The sequence below is a fragment of the Taeniopygia guttata genome, chromosome 3, assembly GCF_048771995.1.
Source record: "Taeniopygia guttata chromosome 3, bTaeGut7.mat, whole genome shotgun sequence".
NCBI lineage: Eukaryota > Metazoa > Chordata > Aves > Passeriformes > Estrildidae > Taeniopygia > Taeniopygia guttata.
This window is the reverse complement of record NC_133027.1, coordinates 56,539,071-56,554,984: the sequence shown is the minus strand read 5'-3', so window position 1 is coordinate 56,554,984 and position 15,914 is coordinate 56,539,071. Positions and strand designations below refer to the sequence as shown.

General features: G+C 41.3%; 1 protein-coding gene across 1 annotated transcript in view; it reads left to right on the top strand.

Annotated features, from left to right (window-relative positions):
* The first annotated feature begins 1,839 nt into the window (after positions 1 to 1,839).
* The window catches only part of MOXD1 (monooxygenase DBH like 1), a 49,961-nt gene continuing 35,886 nt past the window's right edge, over positions 1,840 to 15,914 (top strand). The window contains exons 1-2 of the mRNA XM_002189776.7: positions 1,840 to 2,232; positions 14,622 to 14,768. Of these exons, the coding sequence (XP_002189812.4) occupies positions 1,942 to 2,232; positions 14,622 to 14,768 (438 nt within the window). The 5' untranslated portion in view covers positions 1,840 to 1,941. The remainder of the gene's footprint in view (positions 2,233 to 14,621; positions 14,769 to 15,914) is intronic.

Sequence of the window (15,914 nt, the reverse complement as noted above, 5' to 3'; positions counted from 1 at the left end):
GCACCACCCTAACCAAACTGAGACATGCTGAAGTACTTCAAAGTGAGCATTTTGCACTCTTTTGTACAAATGCTTATACAATGCATGCTCTGGGAAGCACTAGTTGGACTGCTGTGCTTTAAAGGCAGCAATTTTGTACTAGATGTGTAATTCAATCATTGTTTTGAAGGGTAAGTTTATCACCTCCATGTAATTGAAACTTTATCTAGAGGTTTCTGTCACCTAAGAACATAATGCACAGTCTTATTAGAAAATTAAAAAAACCCCTAAATTTAAGAAACACTCTTCATTCCTTCATTATCCTTGCCCTCAGAAAAGATAAACGTACACTTTTGGAACTGTCCTAAGGAATCCTCCTTTAGCACAGAACTTTACAAAGGCTGAGTACCCCCAGTTAGGTGCCAAGGTCACATCCTTGGCCTTGACAGGGCCTATCATACACCTGCAGTTTTTCCTTAAATTAATCCATACCCACTTGCAGGTGTTAACAATTTTGAAGAGAACCTAAACACTCAGCATCTCACAATTTTCTGTTCTGTCAGTAATTTGAGTCTGTACCTTTGAAGTTACTGCTATAATTTCAAGAATGGTCGACTAAACTATTCCCTCTAAAGGTTGCTTTCATTTCACCAGTATTTAATTATTTATTTTCTCTAATTGCTTATGGGTTGGGTTGCTTATGGTTGCCTTGGGTAAAAGTAATTTTTGGTACTTATCCTTTTATAAACATTTTCCTTTCTAGAAGTTGTTTTGTAGTTTGATATAGCCCTCACACCACAGTGGGTGGTTGCATTCTGGAAACCCCAGTGACACTTGTGAAATATTGTCATGCAAAAGTCAAAAAAAAAAAAAAAAAGGAAGAATTACTAATTTCCTTTATGTACTAATTTGATAGGTTTTCACTGAATTAATATGCCATTTTGGTTGAGTACCAGGCTCTTTCTCTTTCATTTAGATGCAAAGAAAACACATTTCAAATAGCATAACTTCCTTTTAAAACCGATTTCATACAGCTTAGAGCTTTCAAGGGTCAATGTGACGTTTTGTGGTCTCTAGCTTCCCCGTTTTCGATGCCACGCTATTTTTTGTTTCCATCCAGATTTGCAGAGGGCTGGGGAACATTCCTCCAAAAGCATCTTTCTGCTCGTTGTTCTCGCACCCGCCGTGGCGGTGGTGCTGTGAGCAGGGGAAGGGAAGGCAGCTTCTGCTGCAGGATGCCGGGGACCGCATGGCCGGGCTGGCCGAGCGGCGGTGCCGCCGGGGACGGCTGCGGGGGTGACAAGGGACGTGTGGTTTTGAGATGTGCTTTTGCAGCCGTCTCACTGCAAACCCCTCGGGACGTCCTCGTTTTCCACTTAAAATGTAAAAAGAACTCTCCCGACGAGGCATCTCCTGCTTAGCCGCACCGTGCGCTCGCACTAAGTGGAGAGGCGGCTGAGAGTGGGGAAACGCTCGTTTGCCTCCGGGCTTCCTCCTGTGGAGTTCTTCCAGCGGAGTTAGAGTTGCCGGGAAGCCGGGGAGGTCTCCCGTCCACCGCTCTCCTTCGGCTTCCCCGGTCAGGAGGGGGTTTTGAGTGGCTAACGCGAACTCGGAGCATCTCGGCGATAACCCCGCGGCGAGCGCCCGGCAGGTGCTGCCGGCGCGGCGGGGTCCGGGCGGCCCCGACGGGCGGCGCGGGGCAGCCGGGGGCGGCCGCAGAGCCGGGCCGGGACGGGAGCGAACAAAGCGCTGCCGAGGGCGTGCTGCCCCGACGGGGCCGGCGCGGTGCCGCCCGCAGCGGGGGCGGGGTGACCGGGGCACCCGGCCCCCCTTCCCCACATACACACACACACACACACGCACGCACAGACACACAGACACAGACACGCATCCCCCGCACACGCACACCGCGCCCGGGCACACGCCGAGACGCACAGGCGGCCGCTGGTGCGCGGCGAGAGGATGCGGCGGCTGCGCCCCTGGGCGCTGGTGCTGGGCGGGCTCCTGTGTGCCTGGGCCGGGGCCGGGGCCGGGGCCGGGGCCGGGGCGGCAATGCGGAGCTACCCGCACAGCGCGGTGCTGGACGGCGCGGGCGCCTACCGCCTGCGCTGGGGCCGCCGCGGCAGCGCCCTCGCCCTCCGCCTGGAGGTGCGCACCCGCGGCTACGTGGGCTTCGGGCTCTCGGCCAGCGGCAGCATGGCCTCAGCCGACATCGTGGTGGGGGGCGTGGAGAGGGGCCAGCCCTACCTGCAGGTAAGGCCCTGCTCCTTCCCCTCGACCGCCGAGCCGGGTCCTCCTTGTCCGCCCACCTTCCCCGCGCTGTCCTTCTCTCGGGACGCCCTTCTTTCCCTGCCCCACGTTTCTTCTGCAGCTTTCGTGCCCTGCATCCCCGTACCTTTTTACTTCTTCCTTCCACACTTCGGGTTATCCCTATTCTTCTGCGTTCCTTTCCCCTGGAGGAGATACTTATTTTCTATCCTCTCCTTGCCAGCCTTCCCTCTAAACTTCTACACAGACTTCGCTAGAGGTGTCAGATTTCTTTGCTCTTTATCCAGAAGATGTGACAGTCCTATTCTCTCTCCTTTGGGCACTCTCTCCTGCCTGCCCGCTGAGCCTAAACCCGCGGAGGAGAGGGATGGGAGGGCAGAATCTCTCCCAGGGAGGTGTGGCACTTTTCCCCTCACCCTGCGAACAGCTGATGGAGCTTGGCCGTCCTGGTGCCGCCTGAGCCTGTTCTTTCTAATCCCGGCGGCATGAGGGCAACATCCCGCCAGCTTCCAAGCCTGTTGACGTCCCCTTCTGCTGCACACAGCCGGTGCCGCTCCTGTTCTTGGTGTTCCTCCTCTCCTCACCTGAAAGTGTTTTAACCCAGATATTGGAAAGGACTTACATAGTAACCACTGGGAGGACTTCTGGTACATGTCCTTGGTCTGATGGAGCAACCTCAGAGCTTGCCCAGGTCTATTGGCATAATTTTCTTGGGATGTTTCTGTAGTAGTCTAGATACTGTCAGGGCTACATCTGGGAACAGGAGTGTGGAACACAGGCCTTGCTGGTGCTTACAGCAAGTCATCCTCTCCCAGAGGCTCTGGTGGCTGGTGGAGTAGGAGCCATGAGAGGGGAGGGGGCCCACACCTTTAGTCCCCTCTCATCAACCTGAGATCCAGCTGGCAAGAGGTGCTCTGGGACAGGGGGAGCAGGGACAGCTTGTCTCATGGGTGACCTAAAGGGCAATCAGGCCTGGAATGACATGTTGTCACCCCCAGGTGCTTGAATAATAACTCAGAGATGCAGTTTAAGAGCAGAGTGGTTGTTAGAGTATGGTCTAGGAGAAGTCATCCGTCTTCATTATGTTAGAGCTAGTTGATCTTTGAAGTTGCTTCTTAAATTTTAAGAGGTTTTCCCATAAGAATATGGATTTTCTATTAACAATTCACCATAAGAAAACAAAATGCATAATATGATCTCCCTACTATTTGTCAAGGTTTTATAAAATCAAAAATTTTTCAGAAAAATTGAGCTTTTAGTATTAATGTTTTCCTTTAAAAATTTTTTTTGCTTTTTCTTTCCTCCATTCATTTGCTGTATGAAGTTTGGGCAAATATTTGTCTTCATTAAGTGCGGACCAGTGATTTTCAGAATATTGCTTTCTCCATATTTCAAAATGAAGATAATTTTTCTTGAAGCATAAATAAAAGACTAATAATAGTAAAAAAACCCCACTCTAGGCTGCTCATTCAGCAGAGAGCTCTTCACTCACAGAATGAAAGGCTTTCTGAAAAGCTTTGCAATTCAGAAGACACACCTATTAACCATTAAAAGAAACCCCAGCTTTTTTTTCCTGGTTAGTTCACAGATCCTGTTAGGGTAAAGCAAGTCTTTTAGAGAGGCATCCAAATCTAGTGTAAAGACATCCAGTGGTGGAGGATCCATCACTTCCCTTGATAGTTTGTGTCAATAACAAGTCTCTGCTGTTCCTGATTGCCAGGATTAGTTTGTCTTGGTTTAGCTTTCAGCTATGTCTTTTCTCTACTATATTAAAAGCTCTACTCCCCCTGCATACCGCCTTCATAAAGTTATTTATATGCTGCAATCGAGACAATCAAGTCACTGCTCCATTTTCTTTTTTGTTAAATAAATAGATTGAACTGTTTAGCATCACAGGACATTTTCCCCAGCACTTGAAGCACTTTTGTGGCTCTTTTCAGCACCCTTCACAGATTTTCAACATCCTTTAAAATGGCAACATGCTAACTCTGTTCTTCCACAGATTTTGTTCACCAACATTCTGTTACAAATAGAAAAAGACTGTAGCAAATGCCTGCCCATAGAAGCCTACTGATACTTTTCCTGAAACACTAATTTAGCACATAAATTGTTATGCTAAGAGCTATGAGTTATTTTGTTGCACTTTTGAGTAAGTTAGAAATACTTTTGGTACGCTTGCTTGCCACTTGAGGCTTGCTCCATCCCCGTTCCTTTTTCAATTCTAAGTAGCATGGTTTCTTTCAAAACTGAACTGAGGTTTTTTAAAAGTTGCTCAGTTAAAATTTTTCCATACTTGCACCAACAAGGAATAGCCAGAAACAAAGATGATAAACAAAATTTGTCCAGAGGCTTTTTCTGGTCAGGCAGCAGGGATTGCTAGAAAATGAACAAATTGTTCTAGGATGTTGTTTCAATAATATCCAATTCTTCCCTTTACTGGACAAATAAATACAGTTAATATTTAAAAAATACATTCTGTGTTAGGTGTATACCATCATAATTTAGATTATTTATTACTCAAAAAGATTTTTTCATAGATAGCACCCTTGAAAGTATGTGGTTTTATGCCTAGCTGAACTCCATGAAATATGCACACCCCATAATGAATGAACTTACTTTTCTTTTTGGTTTTAGAAATATGTTTTTATTCCATGACCATCTGTTGGAAAATGTGCATGGTGGTCTAAACTCTTAGAGAGGTCATTTTTTGGTTTCTTTGAAAGATTTGAGATGCTTGTTAGTGGCCTGGCATTCAGATGTTCTGAAACACCTTTATGGCCTTTCAAGTGGGCATTGAAATTGCTAGTCCTTTGGGTCAGTTTTGCCTTTTTTCCCCCCCAAATTTTCTCACCTTCTTTAAAAATAGAAAGTGTTCTCAGAGGTAAGAGCTCTCTTCTGAGAATAAGCATGTAAATATAGTTAGACTACTGCTGCCAGTTAGAGTAAAAGTACATAATCCTGTCTGTGGAAGATCCATGTATTGGGGTAGAGCAAAACTGCCAAATCGTTTTCAGAGAAAAGAGAAAAACTGTTTCCTCTGGCATTTATTCCTCATCCTCTCAGAGCAAGTAAATGCTATTCCTACCATCAGCAGGCGTGTTGGCCTTGAAAAATCCTGTTGACTCAAAGTCCTGGATATCCTGGGCTGGATTTTACTTTCTCAGTTTTCAGTGTATCCTGAACTTGGATGCAATGAGCTGTTCATTTTGGTTTGATTTTATGTGCTGGAGCTGTATTTAATCTGAAAGAGTGTCTGACATAAGGAAAGGCTAAAACAATTTGGAAGCCTATGGCTCAGTTTTGTCCAAATATATCAAGATGGAAAGTATTACGATGTCATGAAAGAAGAGCAAGTTTTTTGAAGAGCATTGGAATGATTAAGGAATGTCTCAGTTAGGTCATTTACAGTCCTAACTGAGAAGTTTGATACTTGAAATGGGAACCTAAACATATTTTGGGAGGACATAGAATAGGTATGTGTATACATACATGCATGACTTAGTGCTTTGTCATGAGGGAGGCACCTCCACTGAGCAGAAGGAGAAAAAGGAGATCAGTGAACAGACTGAGAGCCTGTGGTGTCAGAGCAGCAGATTGTGTGGTGTTTGGCTAAGCATGTTTGAGAACAAGAAGATACCAATGGGGGTCGGTATTGGAAAGCTGGGAGCTGCCTTTGTCTCTATAGGGAGGAGTTGGATTTAGGAGAGTTCATTCTTAGCAAACTGTTACCTTGAAATATATCCATGGTCATTCGCAGCATGTGATACTCTTCATCATATTCTTAGATTTTGCATCTAGTTTTCTTCATTCTTTTCTTTTTTTCTTTTCTTCTTTTCTTCTTTTTTCTTTTTTTTTTTTTTCCTAATTCATCTCTTTTGTGCTTATGAATTGACACAGCATGCATTTTCTTGCTAGACCCATGCCTTTTCCTTGGTCTCCACCCCTGTCTGGAATTGTGCATCCCCACCCACAGCACGTAGCTGCTGAGAGCCCCATTTTGGGGAGAGTAATCCTCCTTGATGAATGCCTATTTTGTGCAAGTTATACAAGAGGGTTGCATTGTTAGGATCTTCTGTTGAACTTGCACAAAAATAGTCCCTACTCAGGGTGAATAGGGACTGTATGTCACTAAAAAGTACTTTATTATTCATTAGAGCCTTGCTTGTTAACTGTCACCCAAACTAAAGAATATCTGTTATCAAATGTATCCCATAGAGTTAGCTTAATTGCTCACAGGGAAGTACTTGGAAGAGATTTTAAAGGACAGAAAACAGTGAGCATTTTCAGTACTTAACTATATGCCGCTTTTAAGTGCACTCATGCCAACAGTAACAAAAGAAGTGTTTAGAAAACAACTTGAAAGGCACCAAGAGAGAGATGGGAAGCGAGTGCCACACTGACATATCTCAGTCGGTGTTTTGTTGGAGGTATTTCATGCCTTTGGGCACTGGGGCAGAATCTCCAGATGACTAATGTCTCCCTCTTGGCTTCAGTGTGGGGCATAAAGAGACACTCCAGTGTACAACTCCACTGGCTGGGTACGTTGTAGTTCCCTTTGAGAGGTACAATAGTTAGGACAAGGAAGCAACAGTTGGTGAACAAAAGATGAGAAGAATTCTGAAGCTTGTAATTTGGAGGCCTTCAGGGGACTGTTTTCAAGTGTTTGGTTGGGATTGTTTTTCTTTTTTTCTTTGTCATATTTTTTGTTCTCCTTTGGATTTTGGAAGCACCAAGAAGATGAAATTTTCTACATCTCCCCAGAAATATGGAATTTCAGCCATTATGAGTGATGCAAAGACTTAAAATAATGGGGGGGATGATTTAATTCCCAATATAAACAAGTACCACAGAAGTTCTAGGAAAGGGAAGAAAGGAGATTTTCTAAGGCAGATCCAGAAATTTTGGGAACAAGTATCCCTAATTGTTGTGTTTGAAAATCCCCTAAGTGTTTTTAATCTTCCTCATAATTGAAGTAATTAAAATAATTAAACCCAGAAAACTTTTACTGGATAAATGTGGCTCCTCTGTAAGGAATGTTCCTTGTGATAAAATGCAGTTCTAAGATTGTATCGTGCAGTATCTCCTCCTTACTGATTTTCTTTCCCTTAAAACACTTTGCTACATGTTTTGTCTAGTCTCTTTCTGTTAGGACAGCCTTTAATCTAGTTTCACATTTTCTGATATAACTGGAGTATAAACTCTTAAATTAACATTTATTCTTGATGTAAAGACTTGTATAGGGCCCTGGGACTCACCTGCAATTTCAAATTACCCACATCAATATGTAATGTCGTGGTCCTGGGGTGACTTTATGATGCTGAATTGTATCCCCATTCATCTGTTTAGCCCAGAAATAAGTTTTCCACCTTTAAGACTAGATCTGAGAGTGAAGGAGAAGAGGTGCAATGTCTGAGGTGTCTGTATTAGAAAACATAGAGATAAGAGCTTCAGCTTTCCTGCTCCCAGACTGGATGGCAGGAGAGAGCTCTTCTTTGCTTTTGGTTAGTTTTTTTTTAGCTAGCTGAGGCAGAGAAGTTCCCCAGACTGTGGCTTTTCTTTTTCTTGCGACTGATCAGCCTGCTCTGGACTGAAAACCCAGAAAAGCACCGGTAGCTCACTCACACCTGTGGCCCATCGGGGTCCGGGACACAGCATTTTCCAGTACCAGAGGGACTGATAAGAGACTGAGTGAGCCAAGCTACAGCCCATGACAAGGACTTTCTAAATTTGCCATCTCTTCAGAACCGCAAGAGGTTTTATTTTTTGATATTATTCATTTTTTTGTGCATACTTTGTTTGCTAAATAAACAGGTTTTTTTCTACTTTTCTCCAAGGAAATCTTTTCCTGAACCAATAGGGGGAGGGGCAGCTTGAATCTGCTTTCTAGAGGGACCCCTTTGGAAATTTCCTTCGAAATTTGCCCTAAGCCAGGACAATTATCTTTCAACCTCTAGCCACTAGTGTCTCTTATACCTTCTTGTGCTAAGTTAGACAGGTCTCCACACTTCAGTGTTTTCATTTGTGTATAGAGAAAGTGAATACTTCTCAAGAATTTCACAAAAACAAAGGGAAGGCACTGCCAGCTTTAGGCCACCCTGGGCAGCATTTAAGTGGATATAAGAAATATACAGAAATTTATTCAAGTGACCCAGTCTGAATGAGAAAAGGCATATTTCTAAGTAAATAATTGTGTTTCGTGTAGAAAAAAATACAAGCCCTCTTTTTTTGAAGAAAACATATGAACATGTACACACATACACAGGCATTATCTGTTTCTGTAAATAACACAAATGGAAATGTGTGTCTTTGTGTGTATGTTTATGTCTGCATTTAAAGTACAGACACGCACACAATTATTTGTTAGAGCTAAAATATTTCTGTCCTTGTCTGAGTTAGTAGTTCACTTGAAGTAAATAATCCACAATCTAGTGTTTATCAGCTAGTTTAGCTGGAGTTGTATCAGGAATTGTGTATAGCTTCTCAAAACTGCCAGGGTGAGCGAGATCCCAGCTTCCTAGCAAGGACTGAATCACTTCTGCTAATCTACTGTATAGGTTAAAAAGCAAAATAAAAACCCAGTCACAACCCCCCCAACTCCCCAAAAACCCACCCACCCAAACAACCAGGAGCAAACAAAAAAAGACCCTGAAAAAAAACAAACACAACATGCCCCCACCCCCCCTCAAACGAATAAATTAATCATAAACAGACAGCCCATGGGACAGTGGCTGTGAACTTACTGATCCCAGTTACTTTAGGAACATACTGCAACCACTTGATTGCTTTTGCTGTACCCTTTTTATGGTTATTTTTTCATTTGCAGCCAATCTCAGGATTGGTTCAGTCAACTGGAATGCTCTCAAGGTGTTCTTATACAGAACAGTGATGCTTTCAGGCTCCTTCTTCATGTTTGGCTGCTGTGAGTGAGCTCTGCTTTTCCCCAGCATCAGAGCATAGTAAGATCTTTGCCTGAAACTCAAGCTGAAATTTATTTGAGGTTGCAAAACAGTTTGGTTTGCTTATTTGTAAACTCATGCTCTGTTTGGCTCTTGCCAAATACAGTGTAAAACCAGCTTCTTTTAGGTGGTAACATCTAGTGTGTACTGGAACGTTGAGCAGCAGGATTCCATTTAAATTGAATGCAACAATAAAAAAAAGAGAAATATTAACCACAGTTATTTTTTTGGAAACCCAGAAAGGCATAACTTGGTGCTTATTTCAAACAAATGTTTGGTTCCATTCTTTTCCTTACCGTAGCAGTTTATCCAGCCTATTTATACTAAGATAAATCCTCTCCTACGCCAACTTTCATCTTTGTTACAGCTTCATGATCCTTTTTGCCAGGCTTCTCTTTGGTCCTGGTTGTTGGCATCAGCTTGGTAGTTTGGGGATTGTCCTAAGGTGATTTCATGATGCTTGTATTCCCAGTCATCTGTTCTCTTTATGCTGGTTATTAAGTTCTGCACCTTTAAAACTAGATCTGAGAGTGAAGTGGGGAGAAGGAGAAGTGGTGGCATATTTGAGGCGGCTGTATTCAAAAACACAGAGATAAGAGCTTCAGCATTCCTGCTCACTGTGGTGTCTCCAGCACAGAGAGAGCGGGAGAGAGTTCTCCTTTGCTTCTTAGCTAGTTTTTAGCTAGCTGAGGCAGAAAAGTGCCCTGGTCTGTGGCTTTTCTTTTTCTTGGACTACTTTGAACTAAAAAATCCAGAAAAACACCAGAAGCTTATGCCTGTGGCCCACTGGGGCTGAGGACATGGCACTGTCCGGTGCAGAAGGGGCAGATAAGAGACTGAGTGAGCTGAGCTACAGCCCATGACAAGGACTTTCTAAATTTGCCATCTCTTCAGAACAGCAACAGATTTTATTGTTTGATATTATTCATTTTTTGTGCATACTTTGTTTGCTAAATAAACAGGTTTTTTCCACTTTTCTGCTTTCTAGAGGAACCCATTAGGAAGTTTCCTCCCAAATTTGCCCTAAACCATGACAGGGATGTTTCAAATTCCATGGGTTGGCTACAGAACATCAGTGAGGACAAGTGGAAACACAGCTTGTTTTCCTGTCATTTCCCATTCTTGACTTGTCTCTTTTCCCACTTTTAAGTGTTAGATTGCTTCTGGAACAGCAGTGCTGGTCCAGTTAGTAAAGAGCAGCATACATAAATTGGGGTGGCTGAGTTTCTCACAAGCTGAACCCATGAGGCCATTGCCAGATGGGGCCACAATCTGAGAATTATTTTATGCTCCTTGAGGTTGAAAGGTGATATATATAATTTAGGACGGGAAATTGATATCATAAACAAAACAATCTTGTACATTGTAAAGATCTGGGGAGGGAGTCCCATAAACACCTGTTTCAGTCTGTGATGACAGCTGGTGGGACTTCTGGGGTCAGGCTTCCCTCTGCAGCTGTGCTTGCACTCTCAAAGGAGAAACCAGCATCTTTTCACATCCTTAAGAAATTACTCTCCTTGACTGTTTGTGGAACAGAAATCAGAAACCGTATATACTACAAAATATTTTTTTTAAGGAGAGTGGCTAATGGTATCTCAAAAACAGTGTAACATGATCTGCCTCACATCTGGGAAAAAACATATCTTGTAATGTCAGGAAGATTTTTCATTTTCCATATGTTGTTTCAACTTTTAGGCAATGTGAGGAAAGAGATACTTAATTATTTGATGGATTGTACAACTTAGTCCAGAGTTCAATATGCCATTTTTTGCAATATTATCAAATGTAGTGCAACAAATTTAAATGTTTCACATATAAACAATTTACATATGTAAATCCTGAAACATACATCTTTGTTGTCATGTAGCATGACCAATAAGACTTCTGAAGCATTTTTAAAAACTTAGTCTTTAAAGAATCAAATATATTAATACTAGAAAAATATAGTCACTCCATCCTCCTCTTTCACTAACTCTTATACTTCTGTAAAGCTGATGGGTAATTTGAAAATTTTATCTTCATTAAACATATGATACATATTTTTTCTGTGTATAAGAAACTGGAGAACTGGATGCAAGTATGGAATCAGTACATAAATCCATATTGTGGGTTTATCCATACACATGTAAGCATTTCAGAAATGCAGTTTTCAGGACTTGACAATTATTGTAGGTCTGTTGAGACTTTATGAAATTCAAGGGACTTGTATCTGTATAATATACCCTACAAAAGACACAGATGTTCTAGCTAACTGTGTGGGGTAGCAAAACCAGATCTGTGTAGAAAAAAGATTGTACCATGTTAGAGCCTTTTCCTGCTTGTTGGGAAGGATAAACTGTTCCAGTACGAAGCCCATTTTAGAACTATCTCTGATAGATATCAAAGCACTGTAATGCTGTGGATTAAAACATCCCACTCCTTTACAGAATTAAATAAGTGAAACTTGTGAATTTGGATGAGCTCTGTGTTATGGTAGTCTGAGAAAGTAGGACCTGAGAAAGATTCAAAATAAATTAATATTTTCTTAGTTTAGCTGAAGCCTAAATGCCCAACTTACCATCTCTGGCCTCTGCTAGATCCATCCTCTGTACTGCCACATTTCAAAGGTCTTCAAAGCTATACAGCTTTCTCCTTTGACTAGACAAAAGAGTGGAGTGTAGGCAGTCCAAATGTAATGGTTTTGATTGCATTTGCACCAGGACTTTTGTCAGCAGGACTTTATTTTTCTACTCTGAAAGGAAGCATAGAATATATATAAACGTATGGACATATATCCACATAGATACATCTAACATTTTTTTACTTTTCCAGACCTCAGATTTTTCCAATTTGTGGCTAAAAAATATGTGACATCACAGATTGTCACTGTTGTCATCTTTTGAAAACCTTTTGTTCATTCTGTTTTGTACACAAACACATTTTAAAGGCTCTTAAGCTCTGATGAGTAAATTCAGCAAAGTCTACATAGTTTGACTTAAAATCTTCTGTGTGAACAGAGAGAGATTCATATGCTTTCTGGAAAATGTGGCATTATTTTGTTTTAAAACTGGAAAACAAACCATTTTAATGTGAGAGGTTGAGCAATCAAATTTTGAGTTGTTCAGGGCTTTTTGTTTTTGCTGGTTTTTGTTGTTCTTTGTTTTGTTTTGGGGAATTTTGTTGGTGGCTTTTTTTTGTGTGACATAATTTGATTTTATTTTTATGATTAACATCTGGTTAATTTTCAACAAAGGAAGTAAAAATAGCATTAGCTACATCTAGCTACCAAATAATTTCAGGTGAATTCACTGAAATCAGCTAGTTTCTGTTCATTTTTGACAGCAGGGTTGGGCAGCCAGTGCCTGAGCAGGCAGCAGTGTGAGTGCCCAGTGCAGCTCTCATCCCATGGGGAGCAGCCTGGTCCTCTCTGGGGGTGTGTGATTTGGGGCCACCATCCCCAAAGCATTCTCCAGCAGTCACAAAATGAACCCCTCGTGGTGAGCCAGAGCTGTGACCTGTCTTTGACTGTCATCCAGGTGGGTGAGATAATTACACTGACAACCACGTTATCAAGGCATATCTGAGCTTACACCCTGACTACAGAACTTCTTTGCATTATTTTTGCATTCTTGCCTCTGGCTAATGGAAATCAGGACTATAGCACAAGAGAGTTTTTTTCCTGTTAGAGCTGTATCCTCTAGACTTGTGATGAAATGGTGAAGTTCACCACAAAATATTTGAATGTGCACAACTTTTCTTCACATTTCTCATCTTCCCTTCACATTGGTTTCAGGCAGAGACTTTGATTATGTTCACATGAGCAAAAGCTGCTCTTGAATTTGTATCCCTCAATATTTCAAAGTGTGAGTGCGTTCACTAAGAATACCTTCATCCAGTTTAAGGTACCATTTAAGCAAAGATATCACACTTCAATAAAAATTGATGTTACATTTCTTGTCCAGGCAAACGTTTACTAAAAGATGGAAACAGAGATTCCACAGAAGAATGTTTTCAGAGCAGGAATTGTATTATGTATAGGCAATACACTGCCTCTTTCCAGGTTCTGATGCATGGTAAAAGTGGAGGGGTTTGGTCCCATAAAGTATCGCTCTTCAAAGAACCATCGCAAAACAAGTCTTATTATTTCTGTCTGGAAAACAGAAAATCCAAGTTATTTCTCTAAACTCATCAATTCACTTTCTTTCAAGTACCAGACCTGTTTTTTGCTCTTTTTAGTGATTATTTTTCCATTTGCCTATTCTCTTGTGTATGTACTTAATCATCTGTATTTGTAGGAAGTAGTAACAGGAAAAGAAGAGCTCTCTGGTGTCTCGCCCACACACAGATTTCTAGGGTGGAATTAAGTTTAAGATCATAGCTCCTAAATGACCCTTTGGTGAATTAATGAAGTTTCAGTTATTTTTTTTGCTGGTGTCAAAATACCTGGGCATAACCTTTCACTGTTTTTCAGATCAGTTACCTCAACCTTAATGAAAGGGGAAAGCTAGAAATCTCTCCAAAAGTGAACAGAGGTCCAAACAGCTACAAAAAATAAATGCCTACTTGGACCAGACAGTGCTGCATTATTTTGCAAAGACACCACACAATTAATAGTGTCTGCCAGTAGCCTGTTAGGCATGAGAAACACATTGCTTAGTTAAAAGACCCTTCTCTACCCCAAACGAGGCAGAAACAGCCTAAAACTCAAAGGAGGGTGACCTGAGGAGGTGCATCTGAGGCAGTGGCCAGGGTGGGAGGAGAGGGAGGGACGGGTCCCAGCTGCACGGGGCTGCAGGAATCCGGGGTGAGGAGGTTAATGACCCAACATTGCTGCCCTGCTACTCCTTTGTGCCGGGCCTCTGCAGAAACCCGGGATGGGAAGCATCTTTCTTACAAACAGCTCCCTTGCCTCTTCCAAAACCTCACCCTAATCCCAGCAGCTTTTGTATGAAATGAGCACTTTTGGTGCTAGTTAAGCTGTAAGGTTTCTGGTTCCAGTCAGTGTTCATTCAAGAGATTTGTTTTTTTGTGGGAAAGAAAAAAAACATCGAAAAAGTTGTGGAAAAAAGGAGTGACACAATTGCTGATGCAAATATTAGGTGAACTTCATTCTCTCTGTAATTTCTCCTGGAGTTCATGACATCGCAGTTATGATAAATAAAGCTTCTTGGTTGCTGTGTTCAGCCTTTATTTCTGCAGTTACATACAGGCAGCATGTTGCTAAAATTGCTTAAAGAATTCTTTAAGCTGTTTGTCAAAGAGGGTTGCTTTCTTGGAGATTTTGTATAAAAAATAGTTCAGTGCCACCTCAGATTTATTGTTCGATTCAAAACTGACACTGCAGAATTTTACATGTTTTGAAAAAGGCTTCAGTACTGGACATCGAGTTTCATTTTTAATATTAGATTTTAATAATGGGCCACCTTTCTTTCATAATAGGATTATTTTACCGATGAAAATAGAGTACTAAAAAAGGACCCTCAACAGGATTACCATCTGGAATATGCCATGGAAAACAGTACACACACAATACTGGCTTTTAGCAGAGAGCTGCACACTTGTGACACAAATGACAAGAGCATAACGGTAAGAGTCTCTGACTGTTTGTAAACAGATGAAGTAATTAATACAGGATACACGTATGTGTGGTTATTAAGCTGGTAATTAAAATCTCTTTTTAGTAAAAGGACAGAATTAGAGAAATTAACTTTTCAAAATATCTGTTTGCTCAAATTAACCAGGTGAAATACTTGTGCTAGTTTTATTAAACTATTATGTTTAAATCTGAGCTTTCTTTGTTTTTATACTTTAATATGTTATGTTCTGTAATTTCTAACAAGTGTACACAGGATTGAAATAGATACCTCTGGGCCATCAAGTCCTATATGCCATTGTTATAACCATTCAAGAGAGGCCAAATTGAGAAATACTTTTAAGATTCTGTGCTAATTTGTAATTGATATTAGAAACATTTTAAAAAAATTGGAAACTATATACTTAAAGAGTCTGTTTCTTTTACTTTATTCAAAACTAAAAGTGAAAAAAAATTCATAGTAAAACTTTCCATGGTAAAATAATTTTCATGGTAAATTCTTCCATTGCCCTAGGGATTGCTGTGCTATTTCCTAAACATAATTTTAAATTACATTAAGCTGATGACTTAGGTATTGGAAATGACAGAAAAGTTAGAGAATTTTGCAAGGCTTTGGCTTACACTTTGGCTTCTTTACTACTTCTTTTTTAAGATTTACTGTAGGAGTAAAACACTATATTCATTATCTGTGTTTTTACAATACATGCACTTATAGCAACATAAGAGGCTGAAAATGCAGGAAGCAAACCCCACCTGTATAAACCACCACTTTCCCAGGCAGTCAGTGGATCTCTGGCTTGCACACCTGCTCCAAATTCTCAGTATAATTTAGCATTTGGAAACACTTCAGGATTTATTATAGCACTTTGTCTCAAGGGTCATTATTGTAATCTGAGAATGGCTTACAGAGAACTGATCTGTGCAGTGGCTGTAGATTGATTTTTAAGACGTAAATCTGTTCTGTAATTGAATGTTCATTTTCCATAGTATCTAAGAACAACAATTCACTGAAGGTATTCACATCTTCACAGACCTGATCCTAGAACATGTCTGGGGGGAAACATTCTGTTGCTGATCAAATAAGTAACATCTCTAGAAAAATGTTTGTAACACATTTAGTTGGTTACTTCTTTATGAGT